Below are 18,754 nucleotides of genomic sequence, written 5' to 3'. Positions count from 1 at the left end.
CCATTTAGACAAAGCATAGCTGAATTTGTAACTCAACATCACATTCCCATCCTATCCCTATAATCTTGACCATCCTGCAACATAGTCCCTAGTTCTAGCCAGGGGAAACAGCCTCTCAGCATCGACCATGTCAAATTCTCTTAAGAAATTTGTGTTTCAATGAGATCACCTCTTATTGTTAAACTCTAGAGGGTATAGATTCAGTCTGCTCAGTTCCTTTTTTAAAGGAACAAAAGAGAAGTACAGCATAGGAACAGGCCCTTCAGCCCTCCAAGCCTGTGCCAATCATCATGCCCTAACTAAGCTAATAAACAAATATTCTGCCCTTATTTGGTCTGTGTTCCTCTATTGCATCCCTATTCATGTAACCTTCCAGATGCCTCTTAAATATTGCCAACATGCCTGCTTCCACCACCTTTCTGGCAGTGTGCTCCAGGCTCCTACCACTCTCTGCATGAAAAACTTCCCTCGCACACCACCCTTAAACCATCCCCCTCTTGTTTTGAACCTGTGTCCCCTTGTAGTTGAAACTTCAACCCTGGGAAAAAGCCTCAGACTATTCACCCTATCTATGCCTCTCATAATATTGTAGACTTCAATCAGGTTTCCCCTCAGCTGCTGTCTTTCCAGTGAAATCAATCCTAGTCTTTTTAACCTTTCCTCAAAGCCAGTGCCCTCACGGCCAAGCAACATCCTGGTGAACCTTTGCTGCACTCTCTCTAAAGCTTCCATGTCCTTCTGGTGGTGTGACGACCAAAACTGTGCACAATAATCCAAATGCGGCCTAATAAGCATTTTATGTTGCCGCAAGATAACAGTGTGGAGCTGGAGGAGCACAGCAGGCCAGGCAGCATCAAAGGAGCAGGAAAATTGATGTTTTGGGCCGGGACCCTCCTTCAGAAATGGCAGAGGGGGAAGGGAGCACCAAAATAAATAGAGAGAGGAGGGGTGGGGCTGGGGAAGTAGGTGGGATGGTGATAGGTGAGTGCAGGTAGGCAGTGGTGGGGATTGGTCAGTGAGGTGGAAGGAGCAGATAGGTGGGAGAGAAGATGGACAGGTTGTGTCAGGTCAAGGAGGTGTGGATGAGAGGGAGGGCTGGGCATGGGATGAGGCCGGGGGTAGGGAGATTTTGAAACTGGTAAAGTCTACATTGAGACCACTGGGTTGTAGGCTCACAAGGCGGAATATGAGGAAGTACAAGAGATGCGGTCGAGAGCATTTTCGACTACCGAACGGGGGAAGTTGCAGTCCTTGAAATAAGAGAACATTTGGGATGTTGGGGAGTGGAATGCCCCACCTTGGGAGCAGATGCGGCAGAGGTGGAGAAATTGGGAGTAGGGGATCGCATTCTTGTAGGAAGGTGGGTGAGAGGAGGTGTAGTCTAGGTATCTCTTGCGTTTCCCACACGTCTGCCCTCACATCCCCTCCCTACAACAAAAACGAAGACAGAATCCCCCGTGTCCTCACATATCACCCCACTAACCTCCGTATTCAATGTATCATTCTCTGTCACTTCCGCCACCTGCAATCCGACCCAACAACCAAAGATATATTTCCCTCCCCACCCCTATCTGCCTTCTGTAGGGACCGCTCTCTTCACAACTCCCTCGTCTGCTCCTCACTCCCCACTAGCCCCATCACCCCTGGCACCTTTCCCTGCATCCGCAGGAAATGCTACACCTGTCCCTACACCTCCCCCCTCACCTCCATCCAAGGCACTAAACAAACCTTTCACATCAGAGAGAGGTTCACCTGCACATCCGGCAATATGGTCTATTGCATCCGCTGCTCCCGATGTGGCCTCCTCTACATCGGTGAGACCAAGCGGAGGTTCAGAGACTGCTTTTTAGAGCACCTGCGCCCTGCTCATGAAAAACGACAACAGCTTTCAGTTGCGAACCATTTCAACTCCCCCTCCCACTCCCTGGGCGGCATGTCCATCCTGTGCCTTCTCCGGTGATGATGCCACCCGGAAACTGGAGGAGCAGCACCTCATATTCCGCTTTGGGAGCCTACAACCCAATGGTCTTAATGTGGACTTTACCAGTTTCAAAATCTCCCCACCTCCGGCCTCATCCATGACCAACCCTCCCTCTCATCCACGCCTCCTTGACCTGACGCAACCTGTCCACCTTCTCTCCCACCTATCTGCTCCTCCCACCTCACTGACCAATCCCCACCACTGCCTACCTGCACTCACCTATCACCATCCCACCTACCTTCCCCAGCCCCACCCTTCCTGTCTATTTATTTTGGAGCTCCCTTCCCCCTCTGCCATTTCTGAAGAATGGTTCCAGCCCGAAACATCAACTTTCCTGCTCCTCTGATGCTGCCTGGCCTGCTGTGCTCCTCCAGCTCCACACTGTTATCTCTGACTCCAGCATCGGCAGTTCTTACTATCTCTTATATAGATGCAACATGGTTTGCCAACTCTTGTACTCCATGCCCCGGCCGATGAAGGGAGGCGTGCCACATGCCTTCTTAATCACCTTGGCCACCTGTGTTGCCATTTCAAGGGAACTGTTGACTTGCACGCCCAGATCCGTCTGTACGTAAATCTTCCTAAGGGGGTTCTGCCATTTACTGGATAATTCACACCTAAATTTGATCCTGCAAAATGCATCACTTCGTATTTGTCTGGATAAAACTCCATCTGCCACTTCTGTGCCCAAGTCACCAATCTATCCATATCCTGTTGTATCCTTTCACAATCGTTAGCACTATCAGCAACTTCACCAATCTTCGTGTCATCTGCAAACTTACTAATCAGACCACCCACATTTTCCTCCAGATCGTTTATATATACTACAAACAACAGAGGACCAAAGACTGATCCCTGTGAACTAGTTGAACACCATTAGTTACTGGTCTCCATTCTGAACAACACCCTTCCACGGCTACCCTCTGTCTTCTATGACCCAAGCCAGTGTTGTATTGCCCACCCCAAATGATTTTAGTTTTTGTACTAATCTGCCATGTGGGATTTTATTAAATGCCTTACTAAAGTCCATATAAACTACATCCATAGCACTTCCTTCATCGATTATCTTTGTTACCTCTTCAAAAAATGCAATTAGGTTGGTGAGACATGACCTTTCATCCTGGAAATCAATTCAGTGAGCCTTCATTTCACTTCTGAAGGCGAGTTTTCTTTTAACCAAAGCTCTGTTATTGCAGCAAGCTTTCTTACTTCCAACAAAAGCTAATTTGATTCCTGACCACTTATTGCTGTCAGAAACAAGCTGAAAGTCTGCCCTCTTTATCTAACCTTGATATGAACGGAAAGTATTTTTGAAGTAATTAACTGTTTGCTGAAAATAAGAACCTCTTCCGGACCCCTATCCTTATTCTATGTCTTTAATGTCTGTGTCTTCAGCTGCCTGGGCCCAAGGTCCCTAATTTTCTTCCAAAACCTCTATCTGTCTGACCTATATATCTTTGTTACCTCTTTATGAAACTGTCTTATCTATATTTTCTTATGATAAAGATGTTGCATAGTTACAAGTTGCTGTGGAATATGAAATAGGAATAAGTACAAAGACTGCCTTTAGCTATTTTAACATCAATTACTGCTGGTCAATACCAATTTAAACTTATTTCCCTTATGTTAGATTCTGTACCCTTAGCATTTTCAAGTTTATATTGTCTTTCAAATGTTTATCTGCTTCAGATTCTACCATTGATACCAAAGGGATTGCTAGTACTTAGTCTACTGTCTCCACAGAACAGTCTCTATCCTCCATTAAAGTGTATGGTTTCTTTCACTTCTTTTGTATTCATTCATGGCATCATTATTGTCCATTCCTAGTTGCCATTGAGAAGGTGATATTGAGCTGCCTTCTTGAACTGCTTCAATCCATCTGGTATTGGTACACCCACAATGCCATTGGTGGGGGGGATTTGTTATTCTGTCTTTATTCTGAGAATGCCTTCTAAGCTGAAGTAGAGCTCCCATTAACTCTGAGTAAGAGCAAGAGGGAAACTCAGCACGAAGTCACAGGAAAATTGGGACAGATAGAAATGGAGCTTTCTAGTGATTTGGAGCTATTATTCCTTTTGTTTTGTGGTTGACAGAGATGCACAATGACACTGCAACTGGACATGAAAACATCAGATACAAGACTGGAAGTTAGTTTGAAGTTTGAAAAAAATTAACTTCTACTAATTTCATGTCTTACAGCTGGAAAGCGTAGTATTTCACAGTAGGTTACCCTGTCGAACCCTCACCAGATTTATATTCCACACCCTCTAAATCTTTTTTGTTTGCCTGATTGTGTAGTATTGTATGGCATGCTAATAACTGTTTTTGAATAATGGCTTTATTTTTAATAACAGGTCTTGACCCATACACGTTTCGGCGATGGAGTCTGGATTACTCCTGAAAATATTCGAGAAATCTACACGGGTCTTGAGGCTGACCCTGATGGAAATGGTGAGAAATCTTTAATCAGGCGGAAAGACTAGAGAAGCTTTGAGTAGATAAGGTTAAGAGGAGATTTAAAGGTAGCATTCAAAATGATGAATTATGAAAAGTTTTTATAAGTGTTGATAGAGAGAAACTGTTTCCACTGATAGGGAATCAATAAACAGAGGATACAGACTTAAGTTAATTGGGGAAAGAATTGGGAAGGAGTTGAATCCTTTTTAAGAGAAGGTGGAGTTATGATTTTTAAGATTTAATGATATCATAAAATTGCTACACATTATATGAGATGAGTAATATAATCTGGTAATCTTATGATATGCTTAAAACCAATGTGAAAACAGACATTCAAGGAATTCGTCTTCATTGGATTCTTAGATTTTAGCCCTTTATGCTTCCCAGACAATTCAGCAACTCAGTGGGGAAGCTGGGAAATACAGACTGGGAAGTTCCCAAGTTGGGTGCTCAACCTCTTCCAAGTTAGCTGATTTCACAAAAGTTGCAGCTGCCCAATGTGGATTCAGGATCAAGAGAGGATGTTCAGTCAGAGAATGTCATCTTGCGAACTGGACTGTGAACCTTGCTGGAAATTGCATGCATGTGTGTTACCCTGAACATTCAAAAGACCACATACATATTCTAAATTCGCACATAAGTAAGTGGACTATGATTGGATACAATTGTGTATTGTTATGATATCATACCAGTCATTTTGAGAATGTGTGTTTAATAAATCCCACCATGATAAATTATAAAATAGTATTCAATAATTTGTAGATTTGTACCAGAATGACCATAATAGCTATGGAGGATTGTACAAACACAACTAGCTCATTATTGTCTATAGAGCATTGAACCTGCCACCTCTACCTGGCCTGGATTGGCTTACATTATTTGACTTGCATTAAGAGGCGGTCAGTTGTGCAAGCAATGAGGGATAAGCCATAAAAGTATCCTTGCCAATTTTACCAACATTCCAAAAACAAACAAAAAAACAGAAAAATTGCAGGAATGGACACACGAGGGGAAGAAAAGAGGGATAAATGAAGAACGGAAAACTAAGGTGGGGGCTGAAGACGAGATTTTGGTTAGTGAAAGGTACTTGGTGGATTGGATAATGTATCAAAGCCTTCGTGATGTTTCTTTGATGAAGTAATGTTTAGCTAGTCTAAATAAGACAGTTATATCACAATGGACTCTTTTTACAGTTTTACCAGTTATTAGATTTACTCCCTTTGATTTTGGGCTATGTTACACACTCACATGTAATCAGGAAGTTATCATGCTACTTCGTTCATACAGAAAGACCGATTCATAAATTGATTCTGTCATCTCCATTCACTAATTGCGGATGTAAAACTAAAGGAGGTTGTTGATTAGGATCACAATAGATCCTGGTACTCCTGCATTGCTGGTACTAGAGAATGACCCTATTGTCAATGGAATACAACTGCTCTTGCAAATTTTCTATTTGCATTATTCAGCGGAGAAAACTCTGACAAGAGCGGATGCAATTTTAGATGTAAACAACCAGTCAAGAAATTTCACTGCCTCATTTCAAACATTTTCACCCACTCCTTTCCCACATCAGCTCTATGTGAAGAGGTATGATTTTGTATAGCCTGAACTGGTATTCTCCAGACTTTCCATTTTGTGTATTTCAACATTTATTCTAGAACAATTGGTGCAGATGGCCCAGCTTTTGAATAGACATTGTGTTGTAAAGTACTAAAGTATTTATTTCATAGTTTTGTTCCACGCTATGAACCATTTCATGAGAAAAAGTAACTTACTCCATGGTCTCTGCCTTTCTTAGAGGTGAAAAGAAAACTGGAAATCCGAAACAGAAATTGCAACAGCGGGATCTAAAAATGAAATGTAGGCTGGTATTTCAGAAGGGAATACATAATCAAAGTTGAAATCAATGCAAGGCTTCCTGTTCATATGAAAAGTCTAAAGTACACTGTTTGGGCAGACTAAAGCAAGCTGTAGTCAAAATTGAGCTTTGGAAATGAAAAGCTAGAATCTTCTGGGGAATATTCTTCAAAAACAATAGTCACCTATATCTAAGGAGATACAATAAAAAGTGTTCTGTCGTCACAATCTGGTGCCATTTTGAGGCACAAAATAGTAAAACCAAAGCACTTAAATAGTGTTCATCTTCATCAGCTGGGGTCTCAAACGTGGTTCCAGGACATATGCAAGGTCTCTGCAAGATTCCTGTTCCTTTCCAGCACCTACTTACATATACTGTCCTGATTCTCATCCTTGCTGGGAGTGCAGAGGTGTGGGCTTTTTACGTCTGTGCTTTTGCTTTTTAATTAGAAACTTGGCATTAGCTGGCATTATCCAAGGGAATATTGTCTGCTGTTCATAACATCAGAAGTACAGGCGCAGAGGTACTGTGCATATGTCAACAGCATTATATACCTTGACAACTCCCATAAGCATGGAATCTCATCAAATCTTTTTATAGCTGATTTTTGTATGATGTGATTTGGCAAATATTGACTTAGATCCAGGGTACCCACACTCTCATGAGGTCCTCAAGAGGAATCTGTTGTTTTCGTTGAATCTCCCGAAATCGTTTGATTTGACTTCACCTGTTATTAGATTTTTATATTTCTTCCTGTATTTTTTGACTTGTTTTCTGTCTACACATTAATAAAAGTGTTTTCAGCTCTGTTTCTTTTTCTTTGGATAGCTTTTTTGGAAGCTAGGATGGAGGTCCTTGGTTTAGTGCCAATGTTTGCGGGGGGTCTGCTACACAGAAGAGTCTGAAAACCAGCGTTTCTATTCAGTGCTAATCATCCTCACCTCAGCTGAATAGTCATGAGGATAGATAATGTAAAGAAGGTATTAGGTGGAATTGATGGTGTACATTAAGTTTTAAGCCCCCATAATGAGTTAAAACCACAGGGGGTAGTACATCCATTATGGCATTTTGCACGTCTACTTTTCTTTTCTCTGAGGGAGGGCGTACTTCCTACTGCTAGTTTGCCCTAATCCATGCAATGACTTCTTACCTGCTGGGTTTCAGACAATTAGCCTCTGATTACCTTTTTTTTGTCTTGTTACAATTTACAGGGAAGATATTTCTAATCTTTCTATTTTTGACATATATCTTCCTTTCCCTCTTCACTATGATACAATTTTTCTCTTTGCTTAAAGAGCAACTTGTACTGAGGTGCAGTTCTGAAAACATGCTTTACCTTTCTGTTTTTCACCCTGCGCTCATAAGGAATGAGTGCTGTCGAACCATTAAACTGGGCACGTGGCCAGCCCAAGCTGGGATAATGCAGCTCAGGACAGAATGGGACTGTATTCCTTGAGCTATGATAGAAAAATAGCTAATTCCATTGATTTCAAGCAGTAAACCCTTGTCAGAACACATGTTGGAGTAAACAGGATTTATCTGAAGTGCAATGTCCCTTTCTGTACTCTAGCTTTCAGACACTCACTGTCTAGCCTGTTATCGGAAGAATGGACAAATCAGCCTGCTTGATGGGCACCATATCAATGAGTATGCACTCCCACCACTACTGACGCTCAGTAGCAGCAGTGTGTACATATCTGCAAGATGCACTGCAGAAATTCACCAAAGACCTTTAGCCAGCACCTTCTAAATCCACGAATACTTCCATCTATAAGGGCAACAGATACATGGGAACCCCACCACCTGCATACTCTCCTCTAAGCCATTCACTATCCTGACTTGGAAATATATCACCATCCCTTCAGTGTTGCTGGGTCAATATCCTGGAATTCCCTCCCTAAGGCCTATGTGGGTTAACCTACAGCATGTGTACTGCAACGGTTCAAGAAGGCAACTCCTCACCACCTTCTCAAGGGCAACTAGGAATGGGCAATAAATGCTAGCCCAGCCAGTGACACCCATGGTGCATGAGTGCATTAAAAAATGGTTACTCAGGTGAGGTCTGGGAAGTCTGTCAACATTGGAACCTTTAAGACTTTCAATGCTCCAGAGGTTTGAGCACACGATTCTTCAACCTTTTCTTTAGAAGATTGTCTTTCAAGTGAGATGTTAAACTAAGTCTCCTGTCTTGGGTGGCGTAAAGGATTCCAAGGAACTATTCGCAGAAGAGTGGTTGGCCTCTTCCTGGTATCCTGATTAATACTGATACCTAACTAAACTTGTTTTCATTGTTCTCATTGCTTTTTGTGGGGTGTTGATGCAAACAACTTGATTGCCCTGTTTTCCACATCACACCAATGATTATATTGCAATATTATTTAATTGAAGGTAAAGTAGTTTGGATTGTCCAGAGATGGTGAAAAGCACTGCATTAATGAAAATTCTTCATTTACAGACTATTTTTTAGCTAAGGGCATTGAAAGGATATGATACATAGACAATTTTGATTTTAAAATTGTTCTCAGGATGCAAGGCCAGTATTTAGTGTCGATTGCTAATTGGCCTTAAGGAGGTGGTGGTGAGGCTCCTTCTTGAAGCAGTGCAGTCCATGTGGCATCGATAGACTTAAAATGCTGTTGGGTAGGAATTTCAGGAATTTGACTCTGTGACAGTGAAGGAAAAGCAATATTGTTCCAAATCTGGATTTTTCTGTGATTTGGAGGGAACTGTAGGTGGTGGTGTTTTTTGCATCTGCTATCCTCGTTGTTCGAGGCAGTGGAAGCTGCACGTTTGGAAGGTGCTGTTAAATTAGCCTTGACAAGCAGCTATAATGCACCCTGAAGATGGTACCCACTGGTTCCATTGAGCACAGGAGGTAGAAGAAATGAATGTTTTAGTTGGTGAATGGGTTTTGATCAAGCAGATCAGAGCTTGCTTTATCCTAAATGGTTGTGATTCAAGGGGGTTGTTGGAGATCGCCTTTTCCAGGCAAGTGGAGAATATTTCATCACACTTCTGACTTATGCGTTCTAGATATCCCTGGAATTCAGAGGATCAGGTATCCATTCCAGAATTTCCACCTCTGATCTGCTCTTGTGGCCATAGCATTTATACGGTTGACCCAGTTAAGTTTCAGATCAGTAATAATTCACATGATGTTGATGTTGGGGAAATTCAGCATTGCAAATGCCTTGAATGTCAGGAAGAGATGGTTAGATTCTCTACTGTTGGTAATGGCTATCACTGGGTAATTGTCATGTAAAAGTTACTTGGTACATATCAACCCAAGACTGAGTATTATCCAGGTCTTCCTGTGTGCAGGCACAGCCATACTTCAGTAACTGGGGAATTGAAAATAGTACTGGCCACTATGCAATCATCAGTGAACATCACAACTTAGGACATGTTCAAGTGAAGGTCTTTGAAGCAGCTGGGAGCTTAAATGGTTAACCTCGAACAACTTCAACCATTTCCTTTATGCTAGGTATGACTGCAACTAGTGGTGTATTTTCGCTTGATTACAATTGACTTCAGAGCCACATGTGTCATGACTTGGATAATGGTTCAGGCTTAAAGACTGAATGATCCTATTTAACTGTATTTCAGCAAGAAGTCGTGCCTTCAAGAGAAAAGGGGAAAAAAATTCAGGTTAGACAGTGGGAAGAAATAAAAATGATTTTCTTTTCAGGTTTGCTGAGCTTGGAGGAATTTAAACAACTTAACACAAATGCTTTTCAAACATACCTGCGACAACGTGGGGTGCAGAAGTCCGAATTGGTTCGCAACAGCAAACATACGTGGCTGTATCAGGGTGAAGGAGCACACCAGATCTTAAGAACTATTCGACATAGGTGAGCTTTCAAATGAAACAAAGAAAGATATATTGAAGTTCTGTCTTTGCCAAGGTTTCTGTTTTAACAGGGGTGATATGCAAGCCAGTAATTTAATTACAATTGATTTTTTAAAACAATATATTTACTTTGGTTGTCCTTAAACAAATTCCAGATCACGGAACCAATTTGTAATTCCAAAGTTGGATTTACTGAAATCGTTTTCAGTAGTGTGCTGTTGCTAGTGTTCCATGGCATTGTTGCCAGAGTAGTTAAAGGTCTGGTGGCCCTTACCTTCAGCAATAGTTACTCAAGTTCAGATGTTTCTCTTGGCTAATATGAATGTAAGAAAATGCCCTTATGACTAGAGCAGCGTGGATTTTCCTTTTGCTAATTTGTATTTGTCTTCTCCCCATGATGATAGATTCAATACCAGGAACTTGTCACAAAGTGATTGGAAAGCAACCGTAGAATTGCAGGTTAACACCTCAGAGCTTTTGTTTGTCTACGCTGCACAGTAAATTGGAAAGATATGAGCAGCCCTGATACATTACACAATTTCCTGCAGAGAAAATTATCCAGTAATGAGAAATTAGTGTTAGGCTCCCAATTCAGAACTTTGCAAATGCAACCATGTTCTCCCATCATAGCTCCATTGATAATGAAACATGAATTGAAGTCACGTTCTTAGCATTAAGACCTGAGTAAATGTGAATGCAGTTGGAAGGGAGCCTATGGTTATGCAAAGTAATTATCCAATCATTTGCTTACACTATGGCACATGGAGATTATACGTAATTGTTTTGACATGCAAATAGAATTGGGTTACTTTCCCTGAATAAAGTGTTCAATTAGTTAAAAGTGGTGTGGGAAGTAACTGTTCCAAAGTATCATTGTTGAGCACCATCAGTGATAGTTGTGCAGTCCTCTCACTGTTATTCAAATTTTTGAGATAGTTTGCATTTTCAGAATAATTTGATTTAGACCAGGTAAAAATCAGCCAGGCTAGTAACATGGCTCGTGTTAGAAGTGATAAACATCCTCACGCAGGGGCCCATTGTCTGCAAACAGAAATATGTCCATGCCTTGAACCTTTCTGAATTACTGTAGGAGCTTGTGTTTTCCATGACATCATTTTGGCCAATCAGAGTTGACTCACCTGTCTGTTAGCATCCTGCTTTTCTGAAGTGTAAATAGCTGTTATCAGTTGAGATGAGGCGTTCTTGCATTTGTCTTGATGAGTGCAAGATGAATCACTTTAGCAACATAAGGTCTTCAGCAATTTTCTGATCTCCTCACCTAATTTTGCAGGCATTCCTTTCAGCTGACCTTATACCTTCTGGTACTACATAATATCTCGGATTCCCTCTAAATGCTTTGTTTCTGCCCCCGCCAATTTTTTCTCCTAGTCCTGAGGTCCTAATGCCAGTTGTAGTGCTTTAAGTCCTTTAATTTAATCCAGCTTCATTAACTGATTGATCAAAATATCCCACTTCAGTGGAGTGGTTGATTACCATGGATTTAGTGCTTGAGTGGTGTGATGCAGAGCCATACATATCAGGAGGTTTTTAGCTTTAGTTCAGCCATTTGCTCTAATTGTAATTGATTTAATCACATCTTGCAACCATCTTAAAAACACTTCAATCAGATCAGCACTGAAATTCATTTGCAAATCTCTGAGCAAAGAAAGAGTAAAGTCGGTTAAGGTTTCCAGTCATGATCACTAACCAGTCCTCCAGAAAATACACATTGGATGTAGAGAGTTCTATGTTTGATTGAGGTGGATTGCTGGTACTCTGCCCAAATTCTTTCATTAAGAATGATTGCTTTGGCTGTGGATTGATAATCACTACATGCATTCTGTTTTTCAGAAAAGAAAGCATAAAAATGAATAAAATTCTAATTAATAATTTCCCAAATGACCAATCAAAATAACCAAAAGGCAAGATTTTGATGTTTTAAAATTTTTCTGTAAATAAACAAATTAAAATCAACATAGAGATCAAACCTAAATTAATAGGAAACAAACAAATCAAACTAAAAAGACACATTACCATTAATTAACTAATACAATCGGAAAGCATCTTAAAACCCCTTTTGATGTGCACAGTTCTGAAGGATACGTAGATTTACAGGAACAAATCCAAAGTTACTTGTGGCTTTCCTGCAGTCTCAGTTCTTCCTGTCAAGAAAACTTGATATGACCTTCAACTTCTGCTGCATGGCCCACTTTGGCAGTTCCTTGTTCTCTATAGCTTCAAAAGTTCTAGCTGTTTTGTCACCTTCCTTTCAAACATAAAACCAACTGTCAAAGCATCTCTGTTGTCTGATAACCCAAAATAGTCCTTCCCTGCTCCGTCTGTATGTCAAGGAATATTGTACCGTTTTTCTGAGAATTTCTGTAAAAAGAAGTAGAAACTGGTCACTTGATTTTAATAAGCTTTTGCTTGAGCTGCTTTCCCATGGCCACCAGACCATGTGAGCATAGTTTTGAGTTGTGGTGCTTCAGGGATTCCCAATCTTCCATTAAGTTAAAGGATGCATTTTGCAAGATAATGTTTTGTAAAGCTCAGTACTCATAACAACTATATAATTTTTAAATATTTTCTCTTGTCAGGGTGATCAGATTGACAAAGTTACCTCCTGAGATAGTAGAGCATAGTGAACCATTGCAGGTGGTGAAGTATGATCAAGGAGGGCACTATCATGCTCACCATGACAGTGGACCAATCTACGCAGAGACCAGTTGCTTCCACACAAAACTGGTAGCAAATGGATCCACTCCATTAGAAACTTCCTGTCGGTTAGTAACAAATTCGAACAAATAAATGCTTTGTTCTTTTTTTTGAAAGGTTTAAACTGTTTGTTAAAGGAATTCTGAGAATGTGGGTAGCTGTAGGAGATTATCATTGATCAAAATGAAATGGAAGATTTCAGTGGAAGATCAATAAGAATCAAGATGTACTGACGGAGTGCAAAATCAAGAATGAATGCTTGGCCAACAGCACGCTTTAGATCAACTGGTAGTTGTACAAAACGCAAAGAACTACAGATCCTGGAAATCAAAAACAAAAGAAGAAATTGCTGGAGAAACTCAGTAGGTCTGGCAGCATCTGTGGAGGGAACGCAGAGTCAACGTTTTGGGTCCGTTGACCTTTCTTCAGAAATATTAGTATTGTTATTATGATTGACATTGCTTATAAACAGTCCCATATGAGGTGCCCCAATTTATTGCAGCTCCTGATAGAATATCGCAAATCCTCAAGCTTGGGATGAGGGAGGAATGTACTGGCTCCCTTTCTTTATTCATCTGCCCCTGTAGTTGACCGTAACAAGTTTAATTTAAAAGGACCCCTTCCCTTATGGATGTCTTTGTTCCAATCCAGATTTATATTTTTTAAATGGAACCAATTAAACTAGGCTTTTTTGAGTTGATAAACTGAGTGAGTTCATTAGTTAAAATTGAGTTTATTAGTTGCTAAATATGAGTCGAAACAAAAATTCATCACACATACACAGATTTAAAGTAGTTAGTGAGTTCAAAGCAAAGATAAAAGTTTTAAACAAGTTACAATTCAGTCTATCAGATCTGATGGATAGATGATGGGATGTTGCCGCCAGTATGTTGGATGATGTAGCTCAGATAATCGTGAGCAAGCAGTTGATATGGAGATTTTTGACTTTGCAGGACAGCTGAAAGACTTTTGTCCTGTTTCCTTTTTTTCTATGATTTCACTTTCTTTCTGGCTTCAAACACAGAGAGAGAGAGACTTCCTTTCTCTTTACCTGCAGTGCAGGGGTAACTAGGTTTTCTCAGTTGTGTACCTTACAGCACATACCTTCACCCATTAGTGCACACAACAGAGTTGAAATCGATTCTTAAACCCTATTCTTCTGTATTCTTGAAATGGGAAAACTCAAACACTTCTATTCTTTGGGACATAATCTGCAGGAGGTGGTTTTCTATTTTAGTGAGGTTGGGTGACTGAGGAGTGGCCACTGAAGTCATAGCAGCTCACAGTCCACTTTGTTTTGATGTGCCTCTCCCCTTTTGAAGGGTTGCTGTTTGAAGCTTCCTTGGTATTTCCAGGTGTGACATTCAGGGTTTCTCTACAAGCAGCCATTGAACTTACATGAGTAGTAATCTTTGGCTTTATGTACTTTTGTTTTAGAAAAAACATATATTGTAATTAAAGTTTAGTATGTTCATAAGCACTTCTGAGTCCTAATCAAGAGCATACAAAGATTCTGCTGTTTATTAAGCATACCATTGTCCCTTTGCCAATCACAGTGAAAGTCTGACAGCATTAAAGCTAGTTAGAGGGAAAGTACCTCAGAACTGTTAACTTTGGGACTGTACAATGAAGGAAATCAAATTAGCCACTCTGTATACAACTGTTCCGGCAGACTGTCTGATGGGCATTTGATCCAGTATCACTTATTTTTACACCAGTACCAAAGTGAAAAATCCCTGAAGCCGAAATTGAAGTTGGTGGCAGAATACTAATCTGGCTACTGTTAGCAGCAAACGGATCCGAAGCTGGGAGCAGAGGCACAGTTGGTGCTGAGGCTGAGTGTATGATCATTCTTGGGGTTGGAAGAAGCAAATAATTTTTTCTAATCATTCTCTATTATGGAGAATTTCCAGACTTTTAAATTTAGGTTGACTGCACTTTTTTTGTTTTTGCCAAGAAATTGTGGAAGTCTAAAAGTATTGAACTAAATGTAATATCACCATGTTTGCAGATGAAATAAGCTGGGTGAGAATGTGAACTTTGAGGAGGATGCTGAGATTCTTCTGTGATTTGATAAGTTAAGAGAGTGGACAAATGCATGGCAGATGAAGTGTAATGTGGATAAATGTGAGGTTATCCACTTTGGTGGCAAAAACAGGTTATTATCTGAATGGTGGAAGATTGGGAATGGGGAAGCTGCAAGAGACTGTACACCATCACTGAAAGTAAGCATGCAGGTGTAGCAGGCAGTGGAGAAGACAAAAGGTAAATTAGCTTTTATAGCAAGGGGATTTGAATATAGGAACAGGGGTGTCTTGCTGCAATTGTACAGGGTCCTGGTGAGACCATACTTGGAGTATTGTGTACAGTTTTGACCTCCTTATCTGAGAAAGAATGTTCTGGCTATGGAGGGAGTGCAATGAAGATTTACCTCCCTGAATGCTGGGATGGCAGGACTGATGTATGAAGAGAACCTGGATCGATTAGGACTATATTCACTGGCGTTTAGTAGAATGATTTGGGGTTCTCCTAGAAACCTATAAAGTTCTACCAGGATTACATAGGGTAACCACAGTAAGGATGTTCCTGAGGACTAGGGTGTCCGGAATCAGGGTCAGAATCTAAGGATATGGGATAAGCCATTCAGGACTGAGACAAGGAAAAATTTCTTCACCCAGAGAGTGGTGAATCTATAGAGTTCCCTGCCACAGAAAGTGGTTGAGGCCAAAACATTGAATGTTTTCAAGAGGACTAAAGGGATCAAAGGATCTGGTGAGAAAGCGGGACCAGGGTACTGAGTTAGAGGAAAACAAAAAATGCTGGAAATCACAGCGGGTCAGGCAGCATCAGAGCTCTGAAGAGTCATCTAGACTCAAAATATTAGCTTGCTCTCTCTCCATGGATGCTGCCTGACCTCCTGTGATTTCCATCATTTTTTGTTTTCAGTACAGATTCCAGCATCTGCAATATTTTGCGCCTACTGAGTTAGGTTATCAGCCATGAGCATGTTGAATAGTGGAAAAGGCCCAAAGAGATGAATGACCTACTTCTGTTCCTATTTTCAATGTTTCTCTATAACTGCTGACTTCTGCCTTAATCCTTACTCCATTTTCAACCTCATTTCTGTTCCAGGTATGTGACAGTGCTGTTTTATTTGAACAATGTTTCTGGAGGAGGGGAGACTGCTTTTCCTGTAGCAGACAATAGAACGTATGATGAACTGGTAAGGGAAAAAAATCTTGTTTACGTTGTTGACAAGTCATTGTGTTACATAAACACTGTGTGCTGAGTAGATAATCAGCCAGTAGCATCTTAAAAACCTCTAGATGGGAGTGGTCATGGGTTTGGAAGATGTTGCCTGAGGATCTTTGGTGAATTTCTGCAGTGCACCTCGTAGACAGTACACACTGCTGCTACTAAGCGTCAGTGGTTGAAGGGAATGGATGTTCGTGGGTGAGGTGTCAATCAAACATGCTGCTTTGTCATGGATGTTGTCAAGCTTTTTAAGTTTTGTTGGAGCTGCACCATCTAGGAAAGTGGGGAATATTTCATCACAATCCTGACTTCTGCCTTGTAGATGATGGACATTCTCTGGGGAGTCAGGAGGTAAGTTACTGGCTGTAGTATTCCTAGTCTCAGATCTGCTCGTGTAGCTACTGGGTTTCTGTGGTGAGTCCAGTTGAGTTTCTAGTCAATGATACCCTCAGGGTGTTGTTAGTGGGGGATTCAGTGATGGTAACGCAATTGAATGTCAAGCAGCAGTAGATAGATTGTCTCTTGTTGAAGATGATCATTGCCTGACATTTGTGTAGTGCAAATGTTACTTGCCGCTCATCAGCCCAGGCCTGGATATTGCCCAGATCTTGCTGCATTTCAACATGAACTGCTTCAGTATCTGAGGACTCGTGAATGGTGCTGAGCATTGTGCAACCATCGGCAAACATCCACACTTCTGACCTTATGATGGAGGGAAGGTAATTGATGAAGCAGCTTAAGATGCTTGGGCCAAGGACACTAGCCTGAGGAACTTCTGCAGAGTTGCTCTGGAGCTGAGATGTCTGACTTCCAACAACTACAACCACCATTCTGTGTGCCAGGTATGACTCCAACAGTAGAGAGTTTGCCTCCTAATTCCTAATTAGACCAGTTTTGCTCAGGCTCCTTTATGCATTGTAATAGTATAATAAAACAAAATCATTATCTTTCTTAAATATTGCTGAAAAAATTTGCATTATGCCAAAAGCTTTTTGTCTTGTGCTTATCAATACCAATGTATGGGGAAATGTGTTTTCTTACTGTTAGAGAAGAGCATGGTGGCTGGTTGGCAAGCGGACTCCAATTGGTGGAGGGGTTGCCACGAGGAAGCAGCAGTTTGATGATTACTGATTTTTTATTTCAAAAAAGTTCTTGATGTATTTAAGAGAAGTAACCAGATGCAATTTTATTAATTTATCTGAAAATGGATTTATCACCAACTACAAGCATCTTTATTAAGAATGTCTAGTTCTCTTAATGCAAGCAGTCTGAATCTAAACTGCTAAAACTGGCTTTTCAATTGCTACTGAACCATTCACTAGTTTCACTTTGTGTGCAGCCACTTTCATTGTAAATATAGTATTTTGTAACGTATAAAAACTTATAAAATGTTCCAACTATTGCCCAGGTGCCAAAAAAAAGTGTTTGAAGGGCTATTGACTGGGCACTTGCAACTTGGCATTCTCATTATTTTGATTTTTGTTGTTTTTTGAATGGTCCTGGATTTGGTTGAATTGATTTTTAAACTAGCATTAAAAGGTCAAAGGAACTCTCATTCCACTTGATGTAATCAATTTGAGGTCCATTGCATTAATTTAGCTGGTTTCACCTTAGATTAGGCTGATAAAACTAGTGAAAACTCTACCCCACTAATTGTAGTTTTATCGAAATGTCAAGGAAAAATCTTTCAAACTACTTTGTAAAGTAAAATTAGCACAGTGGCTTTGCAACACAGCTGGCATTTCCAATCATTTATCCTGTTGTAAACCCATAATTATTTAGGCTTGCCTGCTGATTTGAAAGATCCATTCATGATGATCTAGATCTGAACCAAAAACACTCAGATGATGCTATGTGCCTCTTGGGTTAAAGAAAAGATTATCAACCACGTAGCTCCAGATCTGAACACACTCCGGCCACCCGGTTCTGGAAAATGTCTACATTAGGATGTTGTGTTAAGACAGGACTAAGATCATCTATAGTTGTTGAATTGTATTCATGAGGAGTGGCTGTGGGAGGAAGTACTGACAGGCTGTTAGCTCCCAAGTAACTAGACTGCATCATTAGTTCCCAATATTGCACTTCAGGACAAGGAAAATGGGGGCAGCCTTTGATACTGCAGCACTAACTACAAATACAGCTATCGACCAGTAAAAGATTAATTGCTGACATTTTTGTCAACATTATGTTCAGTGTGCAGTTGACTATTTGTATTACAGCAAGTTCAATCTCGAGTAATCACTGGAGATAATTTATATTGGATTCTAAGAACAATAGAACTGTGCTCTTTGCTCTGACTCTTTCCTCAGTCTTTAATCCAGAATGACGTGGATTTACGAGATACACGGAGAAACTGTGACCGAGCCAACCTGCTGGTGAAGCCTTTGCAAGGCACTGCTCTCTTCTGGTACAACTACCTCTCTGATGGTGAAGGTACTCACATCAATCTGGCTATGCATTTGTTTATATTTAGAAGAGAAGGAAGTAAGACATACCAAAGTAAAAAATGTAAAAAAATCCTTTCCTAAGTAGCAATTCAAATAGTTCTTAGGGAATGATTACTGTTGTATTATTTTGGAACGGTAGCTTGTAAAGTGAAATCAGTCTAATCAATTAAAAACAAATTTGGGAGAAT

General features: G+C 40.6%; 1 protein-coding gene across 1 annotated transcript in view; it reads left to right on the top strand.

Moving 5' to 3' along the window:
• p4htmb (prolyl 4-hydroxylase, transmembrane b) overlaps nucleotides 1–18,754 on the top strand; it is a 61,168-nt gene that overhangs the window by 35,400 nt on the left and 7,014 nt on the right. Inside the window, exons 4-8 of the mRNA XM_048606604.1 lie at nucleotides 4,336–4,432; nucleotides 9,988–10,150; nucleotides 12,747–12,932; nucleotides 15,997–16,087; nucleotides 18,429–18,552. Of these exons, the coding sequence (XP_048462561.1) occupies nucleotides 4,336–4,432; nucleotides 9,988–10,150; nucleotides 12,747–12,932; nucleotides 15,997–16,087; nucleotides 18,429–18,552 (661 nt within the window). The remainder of the gene's footprint in view (nucleotides 1–4,335; nucleotides 4,433–9,987; nucleotides 10,151–12,746; nucleotides 12,933–15,996; nucleotides 16,088–18,428; nucleotides 18,553–18,754) is intronic.

The sequence above is a fragment of the Rhincodon typus genome, chromosome 16, assembly GCF_021869965.1.
Source record: "Rhincodon typus isolate 14 chromosome 16, sRhiTyp1.1, whole genome shotgun sequence".
Lineage (NCBI taxonomy): Eukaryota > Metazoa > Chordata > Chondrichthyes > Orectolobiformes > Rhincodontidae > Rhincodon > Rhincodon typus.
This window is presented reverse-complemented; position numbering and strand designations above follow the sequence as displayed.